Source organism: Carcharhinus amblyrhynchos, chromosome 15 (assembly GCF_965287045.1).
Source record: "Carcharhinus amblyrhynchos chromosome 15, sCarAmb.v2.hapA, whole genome shotgun sequence".
Classification (NCBI taxonomy): Eukaryota; Metazoa; Chordata; class Chondrichthyes; order Carcharhiniformes; family Carcharhinidae; genus Carcharhinus; species Carcharhinus amblyrhynchos.
The window spans coordinates 20,174,686-20,195,868 of record NC_137338.1 but is presented as its reverse complement, the minus strand read 5'-3'; the positions used below and the strand labels follow the sequence as shown (position 1 = coordinate 20,195,868).

General features: G+C 41.0%; 1 protein-coding gene across 32 annotated transcripts in view; it reads right to left on the bottom strand.

Moving 5' to 3' along the window:
- Positions 1-21,183, bottom strand: part of abi3bpa (ABI family, member 3 (NESH) binding protein a) — a 343,447-nt gene that overhangs the window by 76,993 nt on the left and 245,271 nt on the right. For all 32 annotated transcript variants that reach the window (XM_080203511.1, XM_080203521.1, XM_080203530.1 and 29 more), the window contains 2 exons: positions 10,076-10,168; positions 8,857-8,934 (listed from right to left, as the gene is read on the bottom strand). In XM_080203511.1, coding sequence (XP_080059637.1) covers positions 8,857-8,934; positions 10,076-10,168 — 171 coding nt within the window. The remainder of the gene's footprint in view (positions 1-8,856; positions 8,935-10,075; positions 10,169-21,183) is intronic.

The window sequence follows — 21,183 nt, the reverse complement described above, 5'->3', positions numbered from 1 at the left end:
GGCTCTTGCTCCTCACCCCTGACTTCCAATTCCCCATTGAGCACATGGGTTCATGTACATAACATGCTTGTTTAGTAGAGGTGGTATCCTTTCTGGATACAGGTAATGATCATCAGTCTCTGAGTGAGCCCTCCACCCCACTCCAAATAGCAGGCCTCGAGTGATCAGTGAGAAATGGGTGGCATTATCCCAGTCTTGTTAGGTTAGAAAATTAATCCACAACCAGTTCTAGCTTGTTCTGTTTTCTGATTCACAGTTGAGTGTAACAGGATCTATTCTGACAAATGAAACACTCTGTCTTTTCAAACTGAGTTTAACATTTGACTAATTAGTGTTTCCATGGAAAATTATCTTTCCTAAAATCATTGCAAAAACCATTTGACTGTTTTGAAAAAACATTTAGATATTTGCACGACAGCTTGAGCACTTTATAAGACATGACTCAGGCCAATAGAAACTTGAAAGATACCAGCTACCTGCTTATGATAAATAACACACAAGATTGAAAAGGACAGCAGTTTCACATCATTGGCCAATATCACAATGAAGGAAATGTTAAATTTTGGATAGAACTTTCCCAGTGTATGCAAAATGAATGCCTTGAAGAAAGCTATGCTGACGCCTGTTGCCTTAAGGTGATAAAGGTTAATACCACCTAGAAATGAAATGCGACTTTTTCCTTTGTGTCAGCTTATGTTCTAAACCTTGCTCGTCATTCAGTCAGATTACGGGTAACACCAATACCATGTACTTGTCTTTGTTCCGCAATCTCGTGACACACTAAGAATCTATCAATCTCAGTCTTGACTGTTTCAATTGACCCAGCATCCACAAACTTTACAGGGAACGTGCTCTAAGTTTCCAATAATTTTTGTGTGCAATCCCGATTTCACTCCTTTATGGTCTATCTCTGGTTTTAATTTATGCCTTCTTGTTCCAGATTCCCTCATCAGAAGAAATTGTTTCTCTACAGCTACCCTTACGAATCCTTCAGTCTGGCCTATTGAGTTTGCTGCTCCCAATATGGTCCACTCTACATCGGAGAGCCCAAATGCAGACTGTGTGACTGCTTTGGGGAACACCTTCAGTCTGTCTGCAAGCAGGATGCAAACCTTCCTGTTGCTTGCCACTTCAATATATCACCCTGGCCTTCTGTCCACATGTCCGTCCTTGACCTTTTGCAATGTTCTAGCGAGTCCCAACACAAACTCTAGGAACGGCATGTCATCTTCCAGTTGGGCACTTTACAGCTTTCTAAACATTGAGTTTAACAACTGCAGAACATGAACTCTCCCCTCCACCTTCACCCTTTTTCCATTTTATTTCATTTCTCCTTTTCATCTCAGTCATCCATTTTTATCACCTTTTATTTTAACTTCCATTTTTACACTTCTCCATTCTTGCTCTCCCGGACTTGAAACATTGGCTCTATTCTCTCTGTACAGATGCTGTCAGACCTGCTGAGATTTTCCAGCATTTTCTATTTTTGTTTCAGATTCCAGCATCCGTACTATTTTTCTTTTATCTTATGAAAGCTTTGTCAGTTTAAACACTTCAAGCAGCCTTCTAAACTTGGGAAGAAAAGCCAATTTCAGATGACTCATCCTCATAATTTAAGACTTTATGGCATGTATCTGCACTGCACACCAAGTTTTTTTCCTGAGGTTCCATTCTCAAAACTGAATGCAAAACTCTAGACAGGGTCTCATGCATTACCCTGAATTCTAAACCATTCAACACAAATTCCACTTTCACATTTAGTTATTTATGTACATGGATACCCAAATCCTGTTGCCTCCTCCTGGTCTATGAGGAAAATATCTGGATTTGTTTATTTCAATAAATGCACTGACTGTTCGCAAAAGCTGCTGGCATACAGACTGTTAATGAAGCCTACAGTTCAAATTTGGGCTGCCCTCTGGCCTCCTTGTGGGTCATGAGCTGTTTGCACTGCACTGATTTATGAGTCAGAATTCAGTTCAGAAGAATTTCCATCCTCAGAACGCTCCATAACTCCAGGCATCACCCAGCATGCAGCACAAATCTTTTTCATCTCTCAAAAAGGACAGCCAGACATTTGAACAATCATAAGTAATCCTCGACCAGTCAGCATTAAAACTCAAACTCAGGATTTAACAAATGTGGCTATCTTTCTCCCTGTCCCATAATTATATTTTATCCAAAGGCTTGATCACCAAACCAATCAAGGTAAAATGAAAGGCTAAGAAATTACATCACTGGTTATTATTTAAGGAGGATGAGATTTTTGGTAGGTACCCTACAGTTAACAGTCTGCCCAGATGTCTTCAATTTCAGTTCTAATACATTAACACATATATTTAGACAAAAAGTATAAAGCTGAAATGTTACTGAATGAGTAACAATAAAGAATGATGAGAAAAGTTATTCTTTCTTCCTTGTTTCTGTGATTTGTTGCCAATGATGAGATTTAGAAATTGATAACTGCTCATTTCAAATGATGAATGTCAGGTTCAGAACAACAGGGAGGCACAAGATATATTTATTTTGCTTGCTTTCCTTATTTCCACGAGTATGACTATATCACTCAAAAGCAACTATATTACTCAGAAGCAATACTCTTGCATTAACATGTTTTGAGCTAAGGGATGTTAATCTGTGATTCTGTTTTCACGTACTAGCCTAGATTTTTGGCACAGCTGCCTGCGTAAGTATGCCAGGGTGCGACGTATGTCCACTCAACTAACTCAAAAGAGCAAATATTCCAACGTTTGGTTAATTTCAACATTCTAGGTAGGCTCCTGGCTTTGTCAATTTTTCTGGTTAAGCACTTAATAAATTCAAAAGCAGGAAAGAAGTGTGCTATTGCACAATTTAAATGCTTGTAACAAAGGACATTAAGCATCACCTTACAGGTTTGTTGCTTGGAAATAGGATTACAGATCTTCATAAAATATCCCGGTGGTCAGCTGCAGGGTGCAAATACTGCTGTCTTGAATTACAGAGAGAAGGAAAATTTAACTTGGGACAAAATGGAGACAGCTTGCAAAAGATACTGACCAGATTCAGTACAAGGCGGCGGCCATGGTACTTGGTGTCAATGCACAATCCCAAAGATGACAGTTCTTAACCACAGAAAGTTTCATGATCAAGCAAAGCAAAAAGAGGTAACAATATCTTCCAAAATGCATGAACTTAATGTGTTGAAGTGCTGTCCATTATAACATATCAGGCAGCTTTTTACAGCCTTAACCTTCACAAGCAATGGTTCCTCACCTTTTTTTTAAAAAAAACTTTTTTTGGTATATATCAGTATTTTGTTTTTAATAAAAAAAGAAAACATGGTTCCCACATGAAGAACAATGAAGATCCAAACTGATAAGACAAAACTGCGCAACTCACCTTGGGTTTGATCAAACAGATCCCTGACAAGGCAGTATGAAAAGCTCACAAAGGGGTCAAAGGGATGCCACATTATTTACTGGAAGAGGATGTACAAAGACTCCAGATGTAGTGGGTTGAAGTCCAAGTGGGGCACGATTGCCTCACTGGTAATGGGCTCAAATGGTGGGGTGGTTGAATTGAGGAACAAACTTCTTTTTGAGACTGCTAACCTTTTCTCTCTAGGTTCCTGACAGCCTGTACAGTCTACTGAAGACAGAAAGACTGGATAGAGTGATATGAGTGTGCTGGACTGGCATTTAAATATGGCACAGAGATTTTCAGACCTGTTCAGCACAGGGCAGGCAGGTGAATCAGCTGCCAGCCTGGCAGGAGAGTCAGAGGCAAACTCACTTGTGCATAATTAACAAGCTGCTAAACACAGAATCCGGTGTGGGATCCTGCCATTCTGCTTGGCTGGACAGGCACCACTGGAGCTGCCTACCATCACACAGACTCAAAATAGGAGAATGCCACCAATTATCTTTGCTGATATATGAATTAATGTTTGGAGCACTGCCATCAATTGTGTAACAGGATTAGATCATTGAGCCACTTCCTACATTCAATCAGATCATGAAAGATCAAATCTCTCTTTGCTCTATATTCCATAGGTACCCTTCCTAACAAAACTCTCATCAGTCTCAGGCTTGAAAGATTCAGTGTTGGAAAAGACCAAGGGAAAAAGTGGAAGCAAAATAAAAGCAAAATCACACACTAATTGGGAAATACCCACTTGATAATAATTAACTTCTATGCTTTACATTACTGTGTTATGTTAGATTCTCAGTAACCACAGCTTGCCTTCAAATTTATATTTACAAACAATATATTTTATCATCCTTCGTCTTTTATATTGGTATGCCTTACAGAATATTTATTGTTATTAACAGCAATTGAATTTCACCATGAATGAGAAATTAATAATAAAATTGTGACCAGATTTTAAAATATGAAAACTGTTTGGTTAAGATGCTGCAAACGTATTATCAGCAAAAACACTGCTCCATTTATACAGCAGTAGATCCTCAAAAAGGTCATGAGTTCTAAACCTAGCCTTTACTCACAGCTGAAGGATGTGCACAAAGCCTTTGCAGTATTGCTGGGGTCCAAGCACACTCAGCTCATTTCCAGCTGAAAGATATGCATAAAGCCCTTTCAAATTGCACTGCTGCAACCTCTCAACTTTTCAAGGACTTGTGATTGTGGGGAGCTGTGATTGTGGGGAGCATGTGGCTGGGGGAATGGGGGCCTGTGATTGTGGGGAGCATGTGGCTGGGGCGATTGGCTGTGTAACTGTTGATGCGCTAGGGGCAAGCAACGTTCCTTAACCTCTGCACGTGTTCCTCCCCATCTCCCCCACCACCCTCTTCAGAGTGACGAGATGGCTTTTGCAATGCAACCAATCGATCTTGCTGTTCTTTTGGTTGCTGCGGGAGCTGAGGAGGAAGAGCTGGAGGAAGAATTGCAAGCACACGAGGCCTGGGCCTTACCACTTGCAGGAGTAGAGGAGACAACCAACAAAGCAAGAGGTGGCTGCCATTTGCTCAGAGAGGGGGCGTAAGAGGGGGGAGCAGAGACCCCGACAGTTCCGTGCACCAGTATCATTTGAACAGATGTCGGGCACTGTGTGCCGCCAATGTCTCCACCTCTGAAAGGAGGCAGTGCAATACCTGTGCAACCTACTGCAGGACCTGCGTCCTACCCATAGTGGTCGAGCCCTCTGCAATGGCCACGTGAGTCAGGGGTCACCTCTCAATGGCTGAGCAAGTGTTCCCTAACACTGGCCCATGCTCTGCAACCCCTCAGCCATGACCCTTTGCAACCAAGCCATGTTTTAAAGGGCTGCTGCCATAGCCCATTCCCAGATTCAAGTCTGCCAAGCACTTAGCATCAAAATGGTAAAATAGGGCCCTCAATTTACACAAAGCAGGATAGTGAATAATACAAGTTCAAGTCTCTCACTGTCCGCTGGTTCCAGTATTATTTGAAGTTTAAGGTTTGGATTTGAGGCTTTTGGGTGTTTGACCTCAGAATATAGTTGAACATTCATCCCAAATTAATTTTCTGTTTACACATATGGTTCCTTTCTAGACTCCACTGTCATCAAGTACCTTGCTTCAGCCAGGAGCTTGGAATGGCTCAAACTGGAAAATTCAATGCAATCCATGTAAGTAAAAACTATACCAGGAGTACAGACAAAACCCTGGAGACAGCATATTGGCCAAGCAGTGGACTTTTCCAAGTGTACTGGTTAAACTGTAGTTACGAGAAAGAACATATGCTAGGGAGCAGACCATAAGCAAACACATTGACACTGCTTTTAATCTCAAGCAGGTTACAAGGCAACTAGGGTTGCTGGGACAGTAGTGACTACAAAACATGCTCACTATTCTAAATTTCAGGTCCTGTGGCATTTTTTAACTCTTGGGCCTCAATTAAATGCTGTTAGTCTGAGGCAGAATTTAATGCTCTCCTTGCTGTGGTGAGTTTGGTGGTGGGGATGAAGCTTAATCAAATGGGAGCAGAGCAAGTGTCATCTTCCTGCCTCTGCCCTGATTCAATCCACAGCCGGATGGCTCGTGGATGGCTTTTCTGCCCAGCCGACAATTGAAGCAGTTAAGTGGGCAGTTAAGCGATGTCTGCTTAATGACTTCATCTCTCCACCAATAGCATCCACCCAGTGGTGGATGGGAGACTCACCATCCAGGAAGTCCTAAAAGCAAACCTTGTTGGTGTTGCTTGTGGGTGGCTAAAATGGTCCAGTGTTGTCATGCACGCACTCAAACACATACACATGCATGCAACTGCGCCCCCCACCCCCCGCCAACCACTTCACCCCGCCCCAAGTCTTTATTTGATCAATTGCTTCCTGTGAAGGTGGCTATGAGCAAATTGACATTTCCTGTACGACAACAGTGACTACACTTCAAAAGGTACCTTTTTGACTATAAATGCGCTTTGGGACATCCTGGGGCTACATCACAGCAGGTGTTTCTACTTTTCGTTCTTTCGTGCACAGAAAGATTAGTTGGCCAGCATGCAGTTTAATGACAGATAAGGGGGTTTTGGATTGGTCTTGGATGAAGTAGCAAATAGTACAGGTAGGAGAGGTTGTGATTTGTATTACGTAGCTTGGAGGCATTGTCCTGTTTCTCCTAACCTCACATTTACCTCGATGGGCCTTTACATCTTTCCCGCCAGCTGCTGGCTTCTTTGAACCTAACAGAAAAGTTGCATAGCAGATACAATTGGGCTTTGATTAATGCCTTCAGTCTTTGATTTGCATGTGCAAATCAGGCTCTCCCCTAGGTTCATCACCAACAAATCTAGCAATGTTAAAATTAAAGAATATCAGCAAAGGAGTTGGAAATGGTGTCATTCCATTTGAACTAACTGACCACTCATTGCTGCATAGAAATTAAATCTAACACTCTCATCATTGATTACCTTTCTAGTACAAGGCAGCAGAAAGCCAGCAACATGTGAGATTTAATTGGTCAGGGCCTCGTGTAAAGGCAGAAAACACTCAACTATAGTAAGGGCTAAATTACAGCTCAGAGTGTTAAGTTTCTGTACGTTCAGTCAACACAGTAAAGAGTCTCACAACACCAGGTTAAAGTCCAACCACTCACCTGACGAAGGGCAGCAAGCATTCCGAAAGCTACTGGCTTTTGCTACCAAATAAACCTGTTGGGCTTTAACCTGGTGTTGTGAGACTTCTTACTGTGTTTACCCCAGACCATCGCTGGCATCTCCACACAGTGTGGGAAAGGAACAGATTGTGAGCCGAGGGGAAGGGACAGACTGTGAGCCGGGGGGAAAGGACAGATTGTGATAAAGGGGAAGGGACAGACTATGAAAAAGGGAAAGGCAGTAAGAAGTCTCACAACACCAGGTTAAAGTCTGGTTTATTTGATAGTAAACGCCACAAGCTTTCGGTATGCTGTTCCTTTGTCAGGTGATGTGGTGAAATTTCTTACGTGTTTACCCCAGTCCAACGCCGGCATCTCCACATCAAAACAGGGAAAGGGACAGACTGTGAAACAGGGAAGGAGACAGACTACAAACAGGGGAGGAGACAACAGGGGAGGGAACATACTGTAAATCAGGGGAACAGGACAGACTGTGAAACAGGGGAGGGGACAGACTATGAGCAGCGGGGAGGGGCAGACCGTGAGTAAGATCGGTTGCAACCTGCCTTGTGATTCCTGGGAAGCATCATTGCTATTCTTGACCCCACAATGGAAAACCTTTGCAATATTTCCACCAGTTGCCAAGATGCTTCTATATCAGCCTGGCAGGAATCAATTAGGGTTCCACTGATGCCACAGGAACCCTGCAGATTAAAATTGGAAATGAATTCCAAACAAGTAAAAATGCTGTTTGATTTTATCTCTCCTGATTGCCACCTAGCAAGTAAACATTGACACCAGTATATTCATCCAAGTATGTTAAATTGCCATTATTGAAATAATGATTCAGAACTTAATGTTGATGATGGGGCTCTCATCCACTGTGTGGAGAACTAGTTGGAGACACACATTCCCTCATCTGGGGAGGTTCTGACGGAGAAAAACGTTTGTCAGGCAAATAACTGGCCAATGCTGGACTTTCCCCAGGAATTAGGAAGTTGGGCACAGAAATTGCACCCGCTGAGTGTTGCTAGTCAGAGGCCACCAGCTGTCCATTGCTAATCAGAGGCATCGGGAGCCATTAATGCATACACTGGGGACCTGGGGCTAACAAGAGACCAGGGCCTCAGATGTGAGGGATAAACAGATGTCACAGGGCAAGAGTTACTTGCTCCTTCCCCGCTATTGCCTAATGTATTCAGCAGATGCTGTGGATCTATTCATTACAGCATCTCATGTTCAGTATAATGATCAGGTGCTAAAATTGTGACAGAGCATTGTACTTACGCTGCTTCAATTATAATTATGAGGAAGGAAAACAACTAGGTTTCTCATCAATAATTGCAATTGAGTGAACTTTGCTGGGTGTAAGTCAATTCATGCACGACTTGATGAAGTTCAAGCATAGTCATTAGCTTTGGAACCATTCTTTGACAAGAGATCAAAGGGAAATTGGAGACAAAATAAAAATATGAAAAAAGTGAAGTGAAAAGTTTCTGAAAGCTTTGTGATTGTGATGTTTAATTGCATGGTTGCAGTGGCAAGTTTGTATCCCAATTACCTTAGCTGGCATTCAAATTTACTAATTACAGACTTTTCAGCCAGGTAGCTATAGCCTTACAAACAGAAGAAAAGTCATTATCAGCATAAGCAAGTAAAAGTGTTGGATCTGTTCAAGGAGTCTTTTGTCTAAAGATTTATCAGACAAATAGATGAATGATACGTAGGGATGAGCAATTATAGTTGAGTTATATTCCCATATTGCAAAAGTGCAGCTGTGTGTAACATTAGTCACCAATACCTGTAAACTTCTGCATGGTATCAGGTTTGTGCACTGGTTTTGAGCTGATGGAGGAACTATCTGATACAGGATCAGATTCTGCATAAGAGAACAAAAAGAAATCAAAAATGTAACAGTTAAAATGTATTTCATGAATGCATTTAAATTCAATGTGACACAAAAAAAGGAACAAAATGTTGAGAACGTTTTTCAACTTGGAAAAACTGCAAATATCTTATTTGTATATATGTAGCAACAAAGCTTTAAGACATTACAATATGTTTAAATGATCAAGTTTATATTTAAGGCACAATGCAACACATTGATCAAGTATTGCATTTTATATAAGCAATGATTTGAACTTCATTGGAAAGGCACATTTGATGAATCAGCAATGTTTGAGTTCCATGAAACATGCAAAATTTTCTTCATACAATATATTAGCAAGGTGCTTAAAACATGAGGTACACATTGCATTGACTACTTGACACACTAAGTATTAATTAAAAGTGTGTATTGAATTTGAAACAAAACACAGTGCATCGACAACTAAAGCATTGTAAAGGAAAGCAATATTATACAATATTTATATCCAAGCACAGGCTGGCAACACTTCAGCTAATATTTAAAAACTAATAAACTTCACTGATGTCCTTTCACAGACTGACATCTCTCACAGATTGATCCAACCTCTGCCCATTGAAGTGGTGGAGGCTACCTCGTTGAATATATTTAAGTCACGGGTAGATAGATTTCTGATAGACAAGGGAATTAAGTGTTATGGGGAGAAAGCAGGAAAGTGGAACTGATCCACTTCAGATCAGCCATGATTTTATTGAATGGCAGGGCAGGCTCGAAGGGCTAGATGGCCCACTCCTGCCCCTATTTCTTATGTAAACTGAAACTATTTTCTGTAACATTGCCCTCTTTACCAAAATCAAAATGTAATGCAACAAAACATCAAAACTCTGAACCTAGTCTTCCGACATCCCATCTTTTGTTTCAGATCTTTTTGCAGAAACAATCTTTTTACATTTTATCTCAACAATTAATTGTTGCATCTGCTTAGTAGAAATGCAGGAGGTTTATTAATAGATGGATTATGTTAGTACTACAGAAATTGTGAAAGTGAATTATTGAACATGTGATCAGTGGATGATGATTAATGGATGGATTACATAGAGCTCTGCATAATATTGCACAGCAACAGTCAAACCCGTGCAGGGATTTTTACAAATACCTGTCAGATGCTTCTTCCCAGTGCTACCAAATTGAGTTTGAACAGGGGTTAGACTGCGCACATGTGGGGTGTCAGAGGTTGAAAGCCCATGATCTGTGAATGATAAAAAATAATTCTATCATCTCTCATCAAAATCCGAGCAGTACTGAATTTAATATCTATGGATTTGCTATTCCAGTGGTGGAATTTGCTTACTGTTGCATTTGACGAAAGCACTGTTCAGATTCCATCCATTCCAGTCACAATGTACTGACCATATGATTTACAACAAAGAATTATAAGCTTTAAATGAGATGGTGAACTGCATAGCTAATTCAGTATCATTCAATATCTCTCACTAAAGAATAATAGTAATTTGACAAGAGCTATTCAGGCCCTTGGAAGATCCAATATTGGTTAAGTGAAACATTTCACAAGGAGCACAATCACCAAGCCCAAAGATACGCATAAGTTATTAAATAACCAGATATTACAAGATAGCAACAAGATGGATGGCACACTGATCTTCTAACATATTTCATGCAAATGCAACTAAACATTCTGCAAGACATTGTGCATTATATACATATATGTGGAAAAAACGGCAAATATCTTATTTGTATACACGCAACAGCAAAGCTTTAAGACATTACAATACATTTAATGATCAAATTTATATTTAAGGCACAATTCAATACATTGATCAAGTAGTGCATTTCATATAAGCAATGATTTGAACTTCATTAGAAAGGCACATTTGATGAATCAGCAATGTTTGAATTCCATGAAATATATGGTACACTCAGTGATATCATAGCAACGTGCATCAATTTTCAGAATAATCGATCAGGAAATATATTTTATGCTCTTTTATTTCTAAAGTTTGTGACCAGCAACATGGGAATAAGCAAAGATCATAAAATATGTGCTTGGCACATATTTTAAACAACGATTAACAAACTACATGCAAATTATAGTGCACAGATTGCCTGGTACATTTTGAATTACTATTCATTATTGGAAGAAAGAAGAGTTTATAAGTGAAAACATAGCTTAGCATTTAAGACGCAAGAGCTGCACATCCATGGCTTAAAATTTCACTTTTAAATTTTTTTTTGGTCTCAATTTGGGTCAATATTGAGGTTGACCTCTGGCTTGATAACACTGTTATTTCTAAACAATCATATAGACCTTTATGGCCAACATCATCTGCATCACCTTCGATCTATATTTATGCTTAGCATTCTAGTTTTTATATTTCCTTCAAATATTACAAACAGCACTGAAGATAATGGTTTAAAATAAAACTGTAGTTTGATTAAAAAATCATTTAGTTATTGAATAAATGTGTAATACAAAGCCGTTTCACATAATGTTACAACAGCATCAGGAACCATGTTAGGGGTATTTACTGCAATTATCTGTCAAATACTTGTCCTCTATGTTATCAAGTGCAGGTTGTTGGCTCTGAATGAACATATACAGAATGCCAGAAGTTGGAAGTTTATGCTCTGTAAGGCATAACGAAGAAACCAAATACATACCTTTGTGTCGTTCACTAAAACACTAATATTATCAAGCTTGGCTCCCTCTAACTTACGAAAGCATATTTATGCCTTTTTTATTGGTCAGTTCCATGTGACTCCTACAAACATATTAACAAGTGGCTTAAAGACTGCTTTAAAAAAAAATCTTAAGTTAAGAAACAAGACAGGATTTATCTCTGCCTTTCTGCCTGTTTAGCAGCAGTACAAGGATGGAAAGTTTTGCCATTTCTGCTTTCAGTGTGTCTTATCATTATGTCAACCAAACACCGAATCTCTCTGCCCAAGTGAGCAGGATATGCTTATTTAAGAAAAGTAAAGAGTGAGTGATACAATGGACCGTGTTTTGCAGTTAAGGAGAATCAGTTTTCCTGCTCCTGGGAATTCTTCAATATTATTGGCTGCCAAGTCTGACTGATGGCACCACCGTTGTTGGTTGCCAGAAATGCCCTTGAGCTAATGTGAGAATCAAAACACTGTCAATAAAGGGGAAATTTAAGTTACGGAGATCATGATATCTTTGTGGGTTCTTTGTTGCTGACAGCAAACTTTGCACGCCAGTCAATCACATCAGCGTTCGGTAGTTATCCACCACTGCTCTAAGACAGGGTAAGGAGAAGAAAAGTTAAATGGCTCCAGTAATAACATTTTTGAGGAACATATTCCAACAATGAATCTTATGCTATTTCTAGACCACAATAACAATTTGTAAGTTGATAAAGCACCTTTAATGGAATGAAATGAACAAAGGCATTTCACAGGGACATTTAAAGTAAAATAAGATATCGAGCCACATTGGATATTAGAGCAGGTGATTAAGAGCTTTGTCAAAGAGGTAAGCTTCAACAAGTGTCTTAAAGGAATAAAGCTAGGTGGAGAGATTTCAGGAAGAAATTTCAGCCTGCAGGCCAAGACATCAGAAGTTATGACAACCAATGGTGCAGGAGTTTAAATTAGCAATGTATAAGAGGATAGTTAAAGAGGAGCTGCAGAAATCTTGTCAGCCTGATTGAGATTACTAAGATAGGGAGTGGACAGATCATGGAGGGATTTGAAAAGGGTGAGAATTTTAAAATCGAGGTGTTGCTTAACCAGAAACCAGTGTAGTTCAGCATGCAAGGGGCTGATGAATGAATAGGATTTGGTGTGAATTAGGACAGGGATAGCAGAGTTTTGGATGGCTTCAAGTTTACAGAATGTAGAACGTAAGAAATTAGCCAAAGCCTAGTAAAATAGTGAAGTCTGAAGGTAGCAAAGGCACGGATGAAGGATTCAGCAGCAGAACTGTGGAAGGGCTGGAGTCAGAGGCGAAAGTAGGTGGTCTTTCAGATGGCACAGATTTGTGGCTGAAAGTGCATCTTGGAGTCAAATATGATGTGGGAATTGCAGTCTCAGCCTCAAGCAGTTGCAGGGTGAGCAGTGGAATCAATGGTTAGTGAGCAGAGTTTTTGACAGGTTCCAAAAATGACAGCTTCAGTCTTCTGATATTTAATTGGTGGAAATCTCGAAACATCTACAACTGGATGTCAAACAGGTAGTTTTACAATTTAGAAAGAGAGGTGGTGGGCATCCTTAACGCACATGTAAAAAAAACACACTTTCTTTGTTTGATCTCCCCAAGGGGCAGCATATGGATGAGAAATAGGAAGAGGACAAGTATAGATTTTTGGGAGACTTCACAGGGACTTTATATGGGAGTGCAATTCTCTGGCTATGGTTAGATAGATAAGGGCAGAACTAGGCAGATAAGAAACAGTTGGAGGAAGATGGTATGATCAATCATGCCAAAGGCTGCAGATGGGTCGAAAAGGATGAGGAGAAACAGGCTACCTTTGTTATAGTCACACAGGATGTCATTTGTGACGTTGATGAGAGATGTTTCTGTACAGTGGCAGAGATGGATTTCTTTTGGAGGGAGGTCAGGGAAAGGTGGGAACAGATTTGCTTATGAGGCAGCAACACATTCAAGGACTTCAGTAAGGAAAAGGATATTGAGGAGGGAATGGTAGTTTGCAAGGATTTTAGTATGACAAGAGAGAAGGGTACAGTAGGAACCCTAGGGATCAGTATTGGGACCACTGAGATAGCTGATATATGAATGACGTGTGCTTGTGTATAGAGGGCACAAGTCTTCAGAACAGACACAAAACATTGAGCAGTGAGGAGGGTGGTAACAGATTTCAGGGTGATATAAACAGGCTTTTGAGTAGTGCAGACATGAGGCAAATGTGATTTACTGGAGATTTACCAGAATAATACCCAGGATATGTGCTTTTAGTCACCTGGAGAGGATACACAATCCAGGATTGTTCTCTTTAAGTTAAATGTTAAGGAGAGATTGAAGAAAAGATTTCAAACTTAGAAGGGTTTTGATAAAAGTAAGAAATTGTTTCAATTGATAGAGGGATCAGTAAACAGAGGACATGGACTTAAATTCATTGAAGGAAAGTCATGAATATATATTGTGTCTTTTATGACCTCTGGGCATTCCAAAGCACTTTAAAACCTGGTGTAGTCAATTGTTGTAACATAGAAATATGACAGTCAACCTACACACATCAAGCCCTCATAAACAGCAACATGATATTGAGCTGTTTTTCTCCTTGTGCTGATGGAGAGATGAATACTGACCAGGACTCTTTCTCTTCTTCAAATGTAATGTTTCCTGTAAAATTTTGCTGTTTCGTGCTGCTGGCTTCTTCAATGTGCTGTAACATTAAATGTGGCCACTGTTTTGAACACTGAACAAGGGGCATGTGTTGTACCTTCCAGGCTGCTGCATAACAATTCATGGGAGTATTAGTACCATGGGATCTGTTACATTCAACTGAGTGGACAGATGGAAATTTAGTTCAATGCATCATTTGAAAAACAACACCTCCAGTGTAACACTCCTTTGGTACTGCACTGGAGTGTCAGCCTAGCATTCTTGCTCATATCCCTGGGTAGCCATCTTGACGTGACATTTTTCTGTCTCAGGGATGAGATTGCCACCAGGTTTGGCAAGGGAACCAGAGAGAAGATGCAGAGACATTTCTTTATGTAGCAACGTATTAAGGTCAGGAAAGCATTACCAGGACATATGTTCTAAAGGAAATTGGATAAATGCTTGAAAAGGTTAGAAGTGCAGACCTATGGGTAAGAGGCAGAGGCATGGGACTAACTGCTCTTTCAAAGAGCTAACCATAGCATGATGATCTGAATGTCCATGTTCTGTGCTCTAAGTTTTTATATTGAGACAACTGTGGAGATTAATGGGGTTTTGAAGCTGTTGCAGATTGTGAAATCCTGTGGTAACTTCTGCCAAGCAGCGAATCAAAAATAATTAAAATGAAGCTAATCCTGGGAAAATCCCCAGAGTGAATACCAGGCCTAAAATTCCATTCCACCACACTTCCAGCAGTGTTATATAGAGAGAAAAATCTTGGAAATGTATGAATTAGTTAATCCATTTCATGAAAATTATGACCAACAAACACCACACATAGCATGGTATATTCACCATCTAAAATGCTTCACACAGATATAAGATGCTAGATATTCGATACAAAAGTCATTTTTTGCTGAATGAAAGATATATTTTTGCCAATGTGTATACATAAGTAAAATCCCTCAACTTCATGGTATGAACACTTTATTAGCCATGCAGCATAATTCAGCCAAGCCACTAAGAGGTTTGCAAGTTTCGCAAATTAACTAAGTTTTACACAATAGCATGGAAAAGGCACTATGCAAAGACACAACTGCACCTGAGTTTACTAATGCCAGATAAAGGTTGCAAAATGGAGATATGACAGGGCAGTTTCACTTTTACTTGAAATTGCATAAATAACTCTTGTCTTTCACCTCAACTGGTCATTCTATTGCAACAACAATAACATTTGCATTTATATAGTAGTCTTATTGCAATAAGCCATCACAAGGCACTTCACATGTGGATAAACAAAATTTGACATGGAACCATAGAAGGAGATACGAGGGCAGATGACAAAAAAACTTGGTTGAGGAGTTAGGTCACATGGGGGAGATGTTAGATCAGGTAAGGGGATAAGAGTTTGGGCCGGTGCCGGGGGGGGCATGGAGTGAGGGGTGGAGAATACCACATACATACGGGATATTTAGTTGAGAAGCATTGACCCATGCAGGGCCCAGTGTAGGTCTTTAAAATAGTTGCTTTGAAGTTAGAAGTATTTTTTTTCCTTCCAACACTTTCAGATTAACTATTCATGTGAAATTGGCTGAAGTTAGCGATTTAAATCACTTTATCAGATTCTTCCCAGTGCAGCGCAATTGTCCAGGGAAGCTTAGCACTTTTGGACAATTGGTGGATAAATCTTTACATGGGAACTTCCGAGGGAGATTCCACAGTGCATCTTTGGGATTCCCCCAAAGGCGACACTGGGGAGCCAAGAACTTACAGAAGTTAGAAATTTAGTGTTGGCAAAGAATGAGTTGGGATATACAAGGCTAGAGGTAACAAAGGTGTGGGTATGAAGGCTTCAACAGCAGATAAGCTGAGGCAGGCTTTGGCAATGTTGTGGAAGTGAAATAGACAGTCTTATGATGGCATGAATAAATAGCTGTAAGTTCATCTTTTGTCAATTTGGACACCAAGGTTGCAAACAGTCTGATTTAGCCTCAGGAAATGGAGTTCACGGGCCCAATTTTACCATTTTGATTCTAAATGCTGAACGTGGGTGCAATTCAGATCCGACTTGGAAAATTGTTCTCAGGCACCCCCGTATGTACTCAGGCTGAAAAAAAAATTGTGGATCTGAATTGCGCTGTGGGCGGGGCTAAAACACTGGCGCTTTGAACTGCACATGCGTGGTGAAAAAAAATTTGAGAAACGCACCCCCGTCACAGATAAAAAGCAGATAAAGCGGCCCATGAGCGATGGCCCTTAGAGACATCTCCCTACCCCACAACATAACTGTCCTCCTTATCCATCCACCCTCCCCGCTACCCAGACCGACTGCGACCCTCCGCCCTCCTTTCCCCTCACCAGAAAATGACCTGGCCTTCCTTTTGCCACCCCCCTTCTCACCAGAGAATGATCTGGCCCGCCTCTCTCCATCCCCTTACCACAGACGAATCAGGGGGCTGTTGGAAGCTCTGAGCTTACCTCTTCAGAAGCTGGAGTGCCTGAAACACACCTTTGTGGAGCACTTTGCTGGACACTTGCCTTCAAATGAAGGAGGTGTCCAGGTGCGGGAAGCAAAGCAGTGAAGGTAATTGGTGATTGCAGGTCACATTTGCATAAGTGTACTCACTGAGACCAGAGGGTGGTTTGTGGAGAAGTTGTTGTGAAGGGACAGTTAAACCCCAAACACTACTTAAAATCAAGTGTAGTATTGACATGCTTCACTTTCATTAGGTAAATTTTAGCTTCATTTGAAGCAATTTTTAAAAGTGGCATTTCAGCCTTTTGGCTAAGATGCAAATGAGATCAAGCCTTGGAGGAGGAGCTATGTCTACTCCAATCAACTTGAATCATAGAACATAGAACACTACAGCACAAACAGGCCCTTCGGCCCACAAGTTGCGCCGATCACATCAATACCTACCAATCCATAGACCTATCTACAACCCCCAATCCCATTAAATCCCATATACTCATCCAGAAGTCTTTTAAAAGACCCCAGCGAGTTCGCCTCCACCACCACTGACGGCAGCCGATTCCATTCACTCACCACCCTCTGAGTGAAAAACTTACCCCTAACATCACCTCTGTACTTGCTTCCCTGCACCTTAAATCTGTGTCCTCTCGTAGCGATCAGTGTCCTCTCGTAGCGATCATGTAGATCAAGCCCAAGACAGGACGTGAGAGCCCTGTCTTGTCAGCTTGGATCAGGAATGTGTCAACTTGTTGAGGCTCTGAATTGGACTTGATTTGATTGAATTGGAATAAAAACAAAACAAAAAAAGAATTTGGCAGGAGGACCATAAGCAAGGGAGAGCTGAGTTGAGAGTCTTCTATCTTTTTACCTGTATAAGGGCAATATGACAGCTCGGGTAGTGGCATGCTCCTCCTGCCAGATTTGGGCAATTAGGGAGCAATCTAGTCTCCCTGACAACTCTGTCTGCAGAAACTGTGTCCAGTTGAAGCTCCTCACAGACCTCATTGTTTGGTTGGAGCAGCAGGTGGATACACTGCGGAGATATGGGAGGCAAAGAGTGTGATAAACACTAGTTATAGGGAGGTTGTCACACCACAGGTTCAGGCAGGTAGATGGGTGACTGCCAGGAGAGGCAGCAGGTAGTGCAGGAGTCTCTTGTGCCTATTCCCCTTTCAAACAGGTATATTGTTTTGGATACTGTTGAGCGGGTAGCCTGTCAGGGGCAGATATTAGCAGCAGCCAGGCCTGTGACACCACAACTGGTTCTGCTCTGGGACAGGGTCAGGCAAAGAGCACGCAAGCAGTAGTAATAGGGGACTCACTAGTTAGAGGCACAGACAGGCATTTCTGTGGCCATAATCAAGACTCAAGGATGGTGTACTGCCTCCCTGGTGTCAGGCTTAAGGAGTTCTCTGATTGATTGCAGGACATTCTTAGACAGAGGGTGACCAGCTAGAGGTCATTGTACGTACTGATACCAACATCATAGGTAGGAAAAGGGATGAGGTCCTGAAATGTGAATATAGAGAGTTAGACAGAAGGCTAAAGTGCAGGACTCAAAGGTAGTAATTTCAGGACTACTATCGCTGCCATGTGCTAGTGAGAGTATGAATAGGAGGATTAGGCAGATGAATGCCTGGCTTCAGAGCTGGTGCAGGGGGCGGCGATTTAGATGTTTGGATCATTAGGATCATTTCTCAGGAAGGGCTGACCTGTTCAAGAGGGATGAACTACATCTGAACTGGAGCCACTCAGGAGGGTTTAAACTCGTTTGGCAGAGGAGTGAGATCCAAAGCAGTAGGGAGACAGTAGTGTGAGGACAGCACAGAAGTTAAAGAGAGCACATTAAGTAGTAAAGGCAGTGTCAGTAATCCTAGTACCAGACAGATCAGGCAAAAGCAAGATAGAGAGCAAGGGAAGTCCAGGTTAAACTGCATTTATTTCAATGCAAGAGGCCTGACAGGCAAGGCAGATGAACTCAGGGCATGGATGAGTATGTGGGACTGGGATATTATAGCAATTACTGAAACATTGCTAAGGGAGGGACAGGGCTGGCAGCTCAATATTTCACGGTACCAATGCCATAGGAAAGATAGAACAGGAGGTAAGAGAGGAGGGGGAGTTGCACTTTTGATTAGGGAAAGTATACATGAGAGGGGATATATCCGAGGGTTCAGCCATTGAGTCTGTATAGGTGGAACTGAGAAATAAGAAGGGGAAATCACCTTGATAGGGTTGTACTATAGGCCCCCAAATAGTCGGCAGGAAATTGAGGAGCAAATACATAAGGAGATTACAGACAGCTCCAAAAAAAAATAGGGTGGTAATAGTCGGAGATTTTAACTTTTCCGACATTGATTGGGAAAGCCATCGTATTAAAGGTTGGATGGAGAGAAATTTGCTGAGTGTATTCAGGAGGAATTTCTCATTCAGTGTGTGGATAGCCTGACTAGAGAGGGGGCAAAACTTGACCTTCTCTTGGGAAATAAGGAAGAGCAGGTGAAAGAAGTGTTAGTTAGGGATCACTTTGGGACCAGTGACTAAAATTCTATTGGATTTAAGATAGCTATGGAGAGTGATAGGTCTGGCACAAAAGTTAAAATTCTAAAATGTGGCAAGGCCAATTTTGATGGTATCAGGCAGGAACTTTCAAAAGTTAATTGAGGGAGTCTGTGGGAAGGCAAAGGGACATCTGGTAAAAAGGTTCCTCCTGAAATTAAAGTAATTTCCCCTTATTTCTCAGTTCTACCCATAACGACTCAGTGGCTGAACTCTCGGATATATCCCCTCTCAGTACAGCCATGATGCTTCCCTAATCAAAAGTGCAACTCCCCCTTCTCTCTTGCCTCTTGTTCTATCTTTCCTATCGCATCTATACCCTGAAACATTGAGCTGCCAGTCCTGTCCCTCTCTTAGCCATGTTTCAAAAGTGTGTTAACCAGGGTTCAGGGTAAACACATTCCTCTTAGAGTGAAGGGCAAGGCTGGCAGAAGTAGGGAACCCTGGATGATTCGGGATACTGAGGCCCTGGTCAAGAAGAAGAAGAAAGAGGCACATGACATGCATAGGCACCTGGAATCAAGTGAATCCCTTGAAGAGTATAGGGGATGTAGGAGTAGATTTAAGAGAAAATCAGAAAGGCAAAAAGAGGACATTAAATTGTTTTGGCAGATAAGGCAAAGGTGAATCCAAAGAGCTTCTACAAATACATAAAGGGCAAAAGAGTAACAAAGGAGAGTGTAAGGCCTCTTAAAGATCAACAAGGTCATCTATGTGTGGATCCACAAGAGATGGGTGCGATCCTAAAGTTGGGCAGGCGGCCCATTAATTCAATTTAAATGCATGCTGCTTGGATCGTGACTATTTTCGGCCTTGGTAAAGTGGGCATCTGCGGATTGTGCTAAATGCCTCACGCCAACTTTACCAAGTTTTCACGCCCGAAAACTGGTGAGATGCAATGATACAATCAGGCCCCACGACAGGGTTAGTCTTTACAATATTTAGCTAAAAGAAAATTTCTGCTCATCCAGCACTGGATACTGGACAAGTCCAGTTAGTGGAGTAGTTGAGAAAGGTGGTTGTGAGGCAGGGCTGGGTAAATCCAGCACACATGTGGAAGCTGATACTCTGTTCTCAGATGATGTCACTGAGGGGCAAGATATATATATATGTATGTATGTGTATAAAAGATCGATCATTGAGGCACTGCAGGAGTAACCATGTAGGAGTGGGAAGAAAAATCATTCTAGGCGATTGCACATAATTGTGTGTCTTATATTGTAAACAAGATGAACAAAGATTTTGTTCAGTTTCTGATTATTTTCCATACAACATATTGCTAGACATGCTGTACTTGACCACTGATCAAAATTGCAAGGCAACATGAAAGATGAAGCAATATATTGAACTGTACTCCTTACAATAACTTTAGTACAAAATACATTTTTATGCAAGACATTGCACAAATAAATATTTTTCCCAGTGTTACATGACAGGTTTAGCTCCTGGACATTACCTGTGAACTCCTCATCTTCTTTGTTACTGAATTCAGACAATGGAGCTGAACTGAACATTGGGGGAATGTCAGATTATGGCGGCTTATGGGCTGGAAAGAAACCAAACAGAAGCCTTTGTGTCTTTCACCAAAACTATCGTACTGTTTATAAATTGCCATCTTTAAACTATAGACGATATTTATGACTACTCTTTTATTGTTAAATTCAAGGTGCTTTTCAATGTACAAGCATATTAAAAAAAATGGCCTGACGTGCTTTTCACCTTCTTAACCGGGGAAGCATTGATGATCGGTTTTCTGTAAGATGGAAGGGAGTTTGATGGTGATACTCTGGTGATTGTCAGTAATACATTTGGACAATTGTATCAGGCTATGCTGCAAATAAACACCTGCATGGTCAGGTTTCTTTTTACTATGTATCTTATTATGTATTAATTTGTAATCTATGCT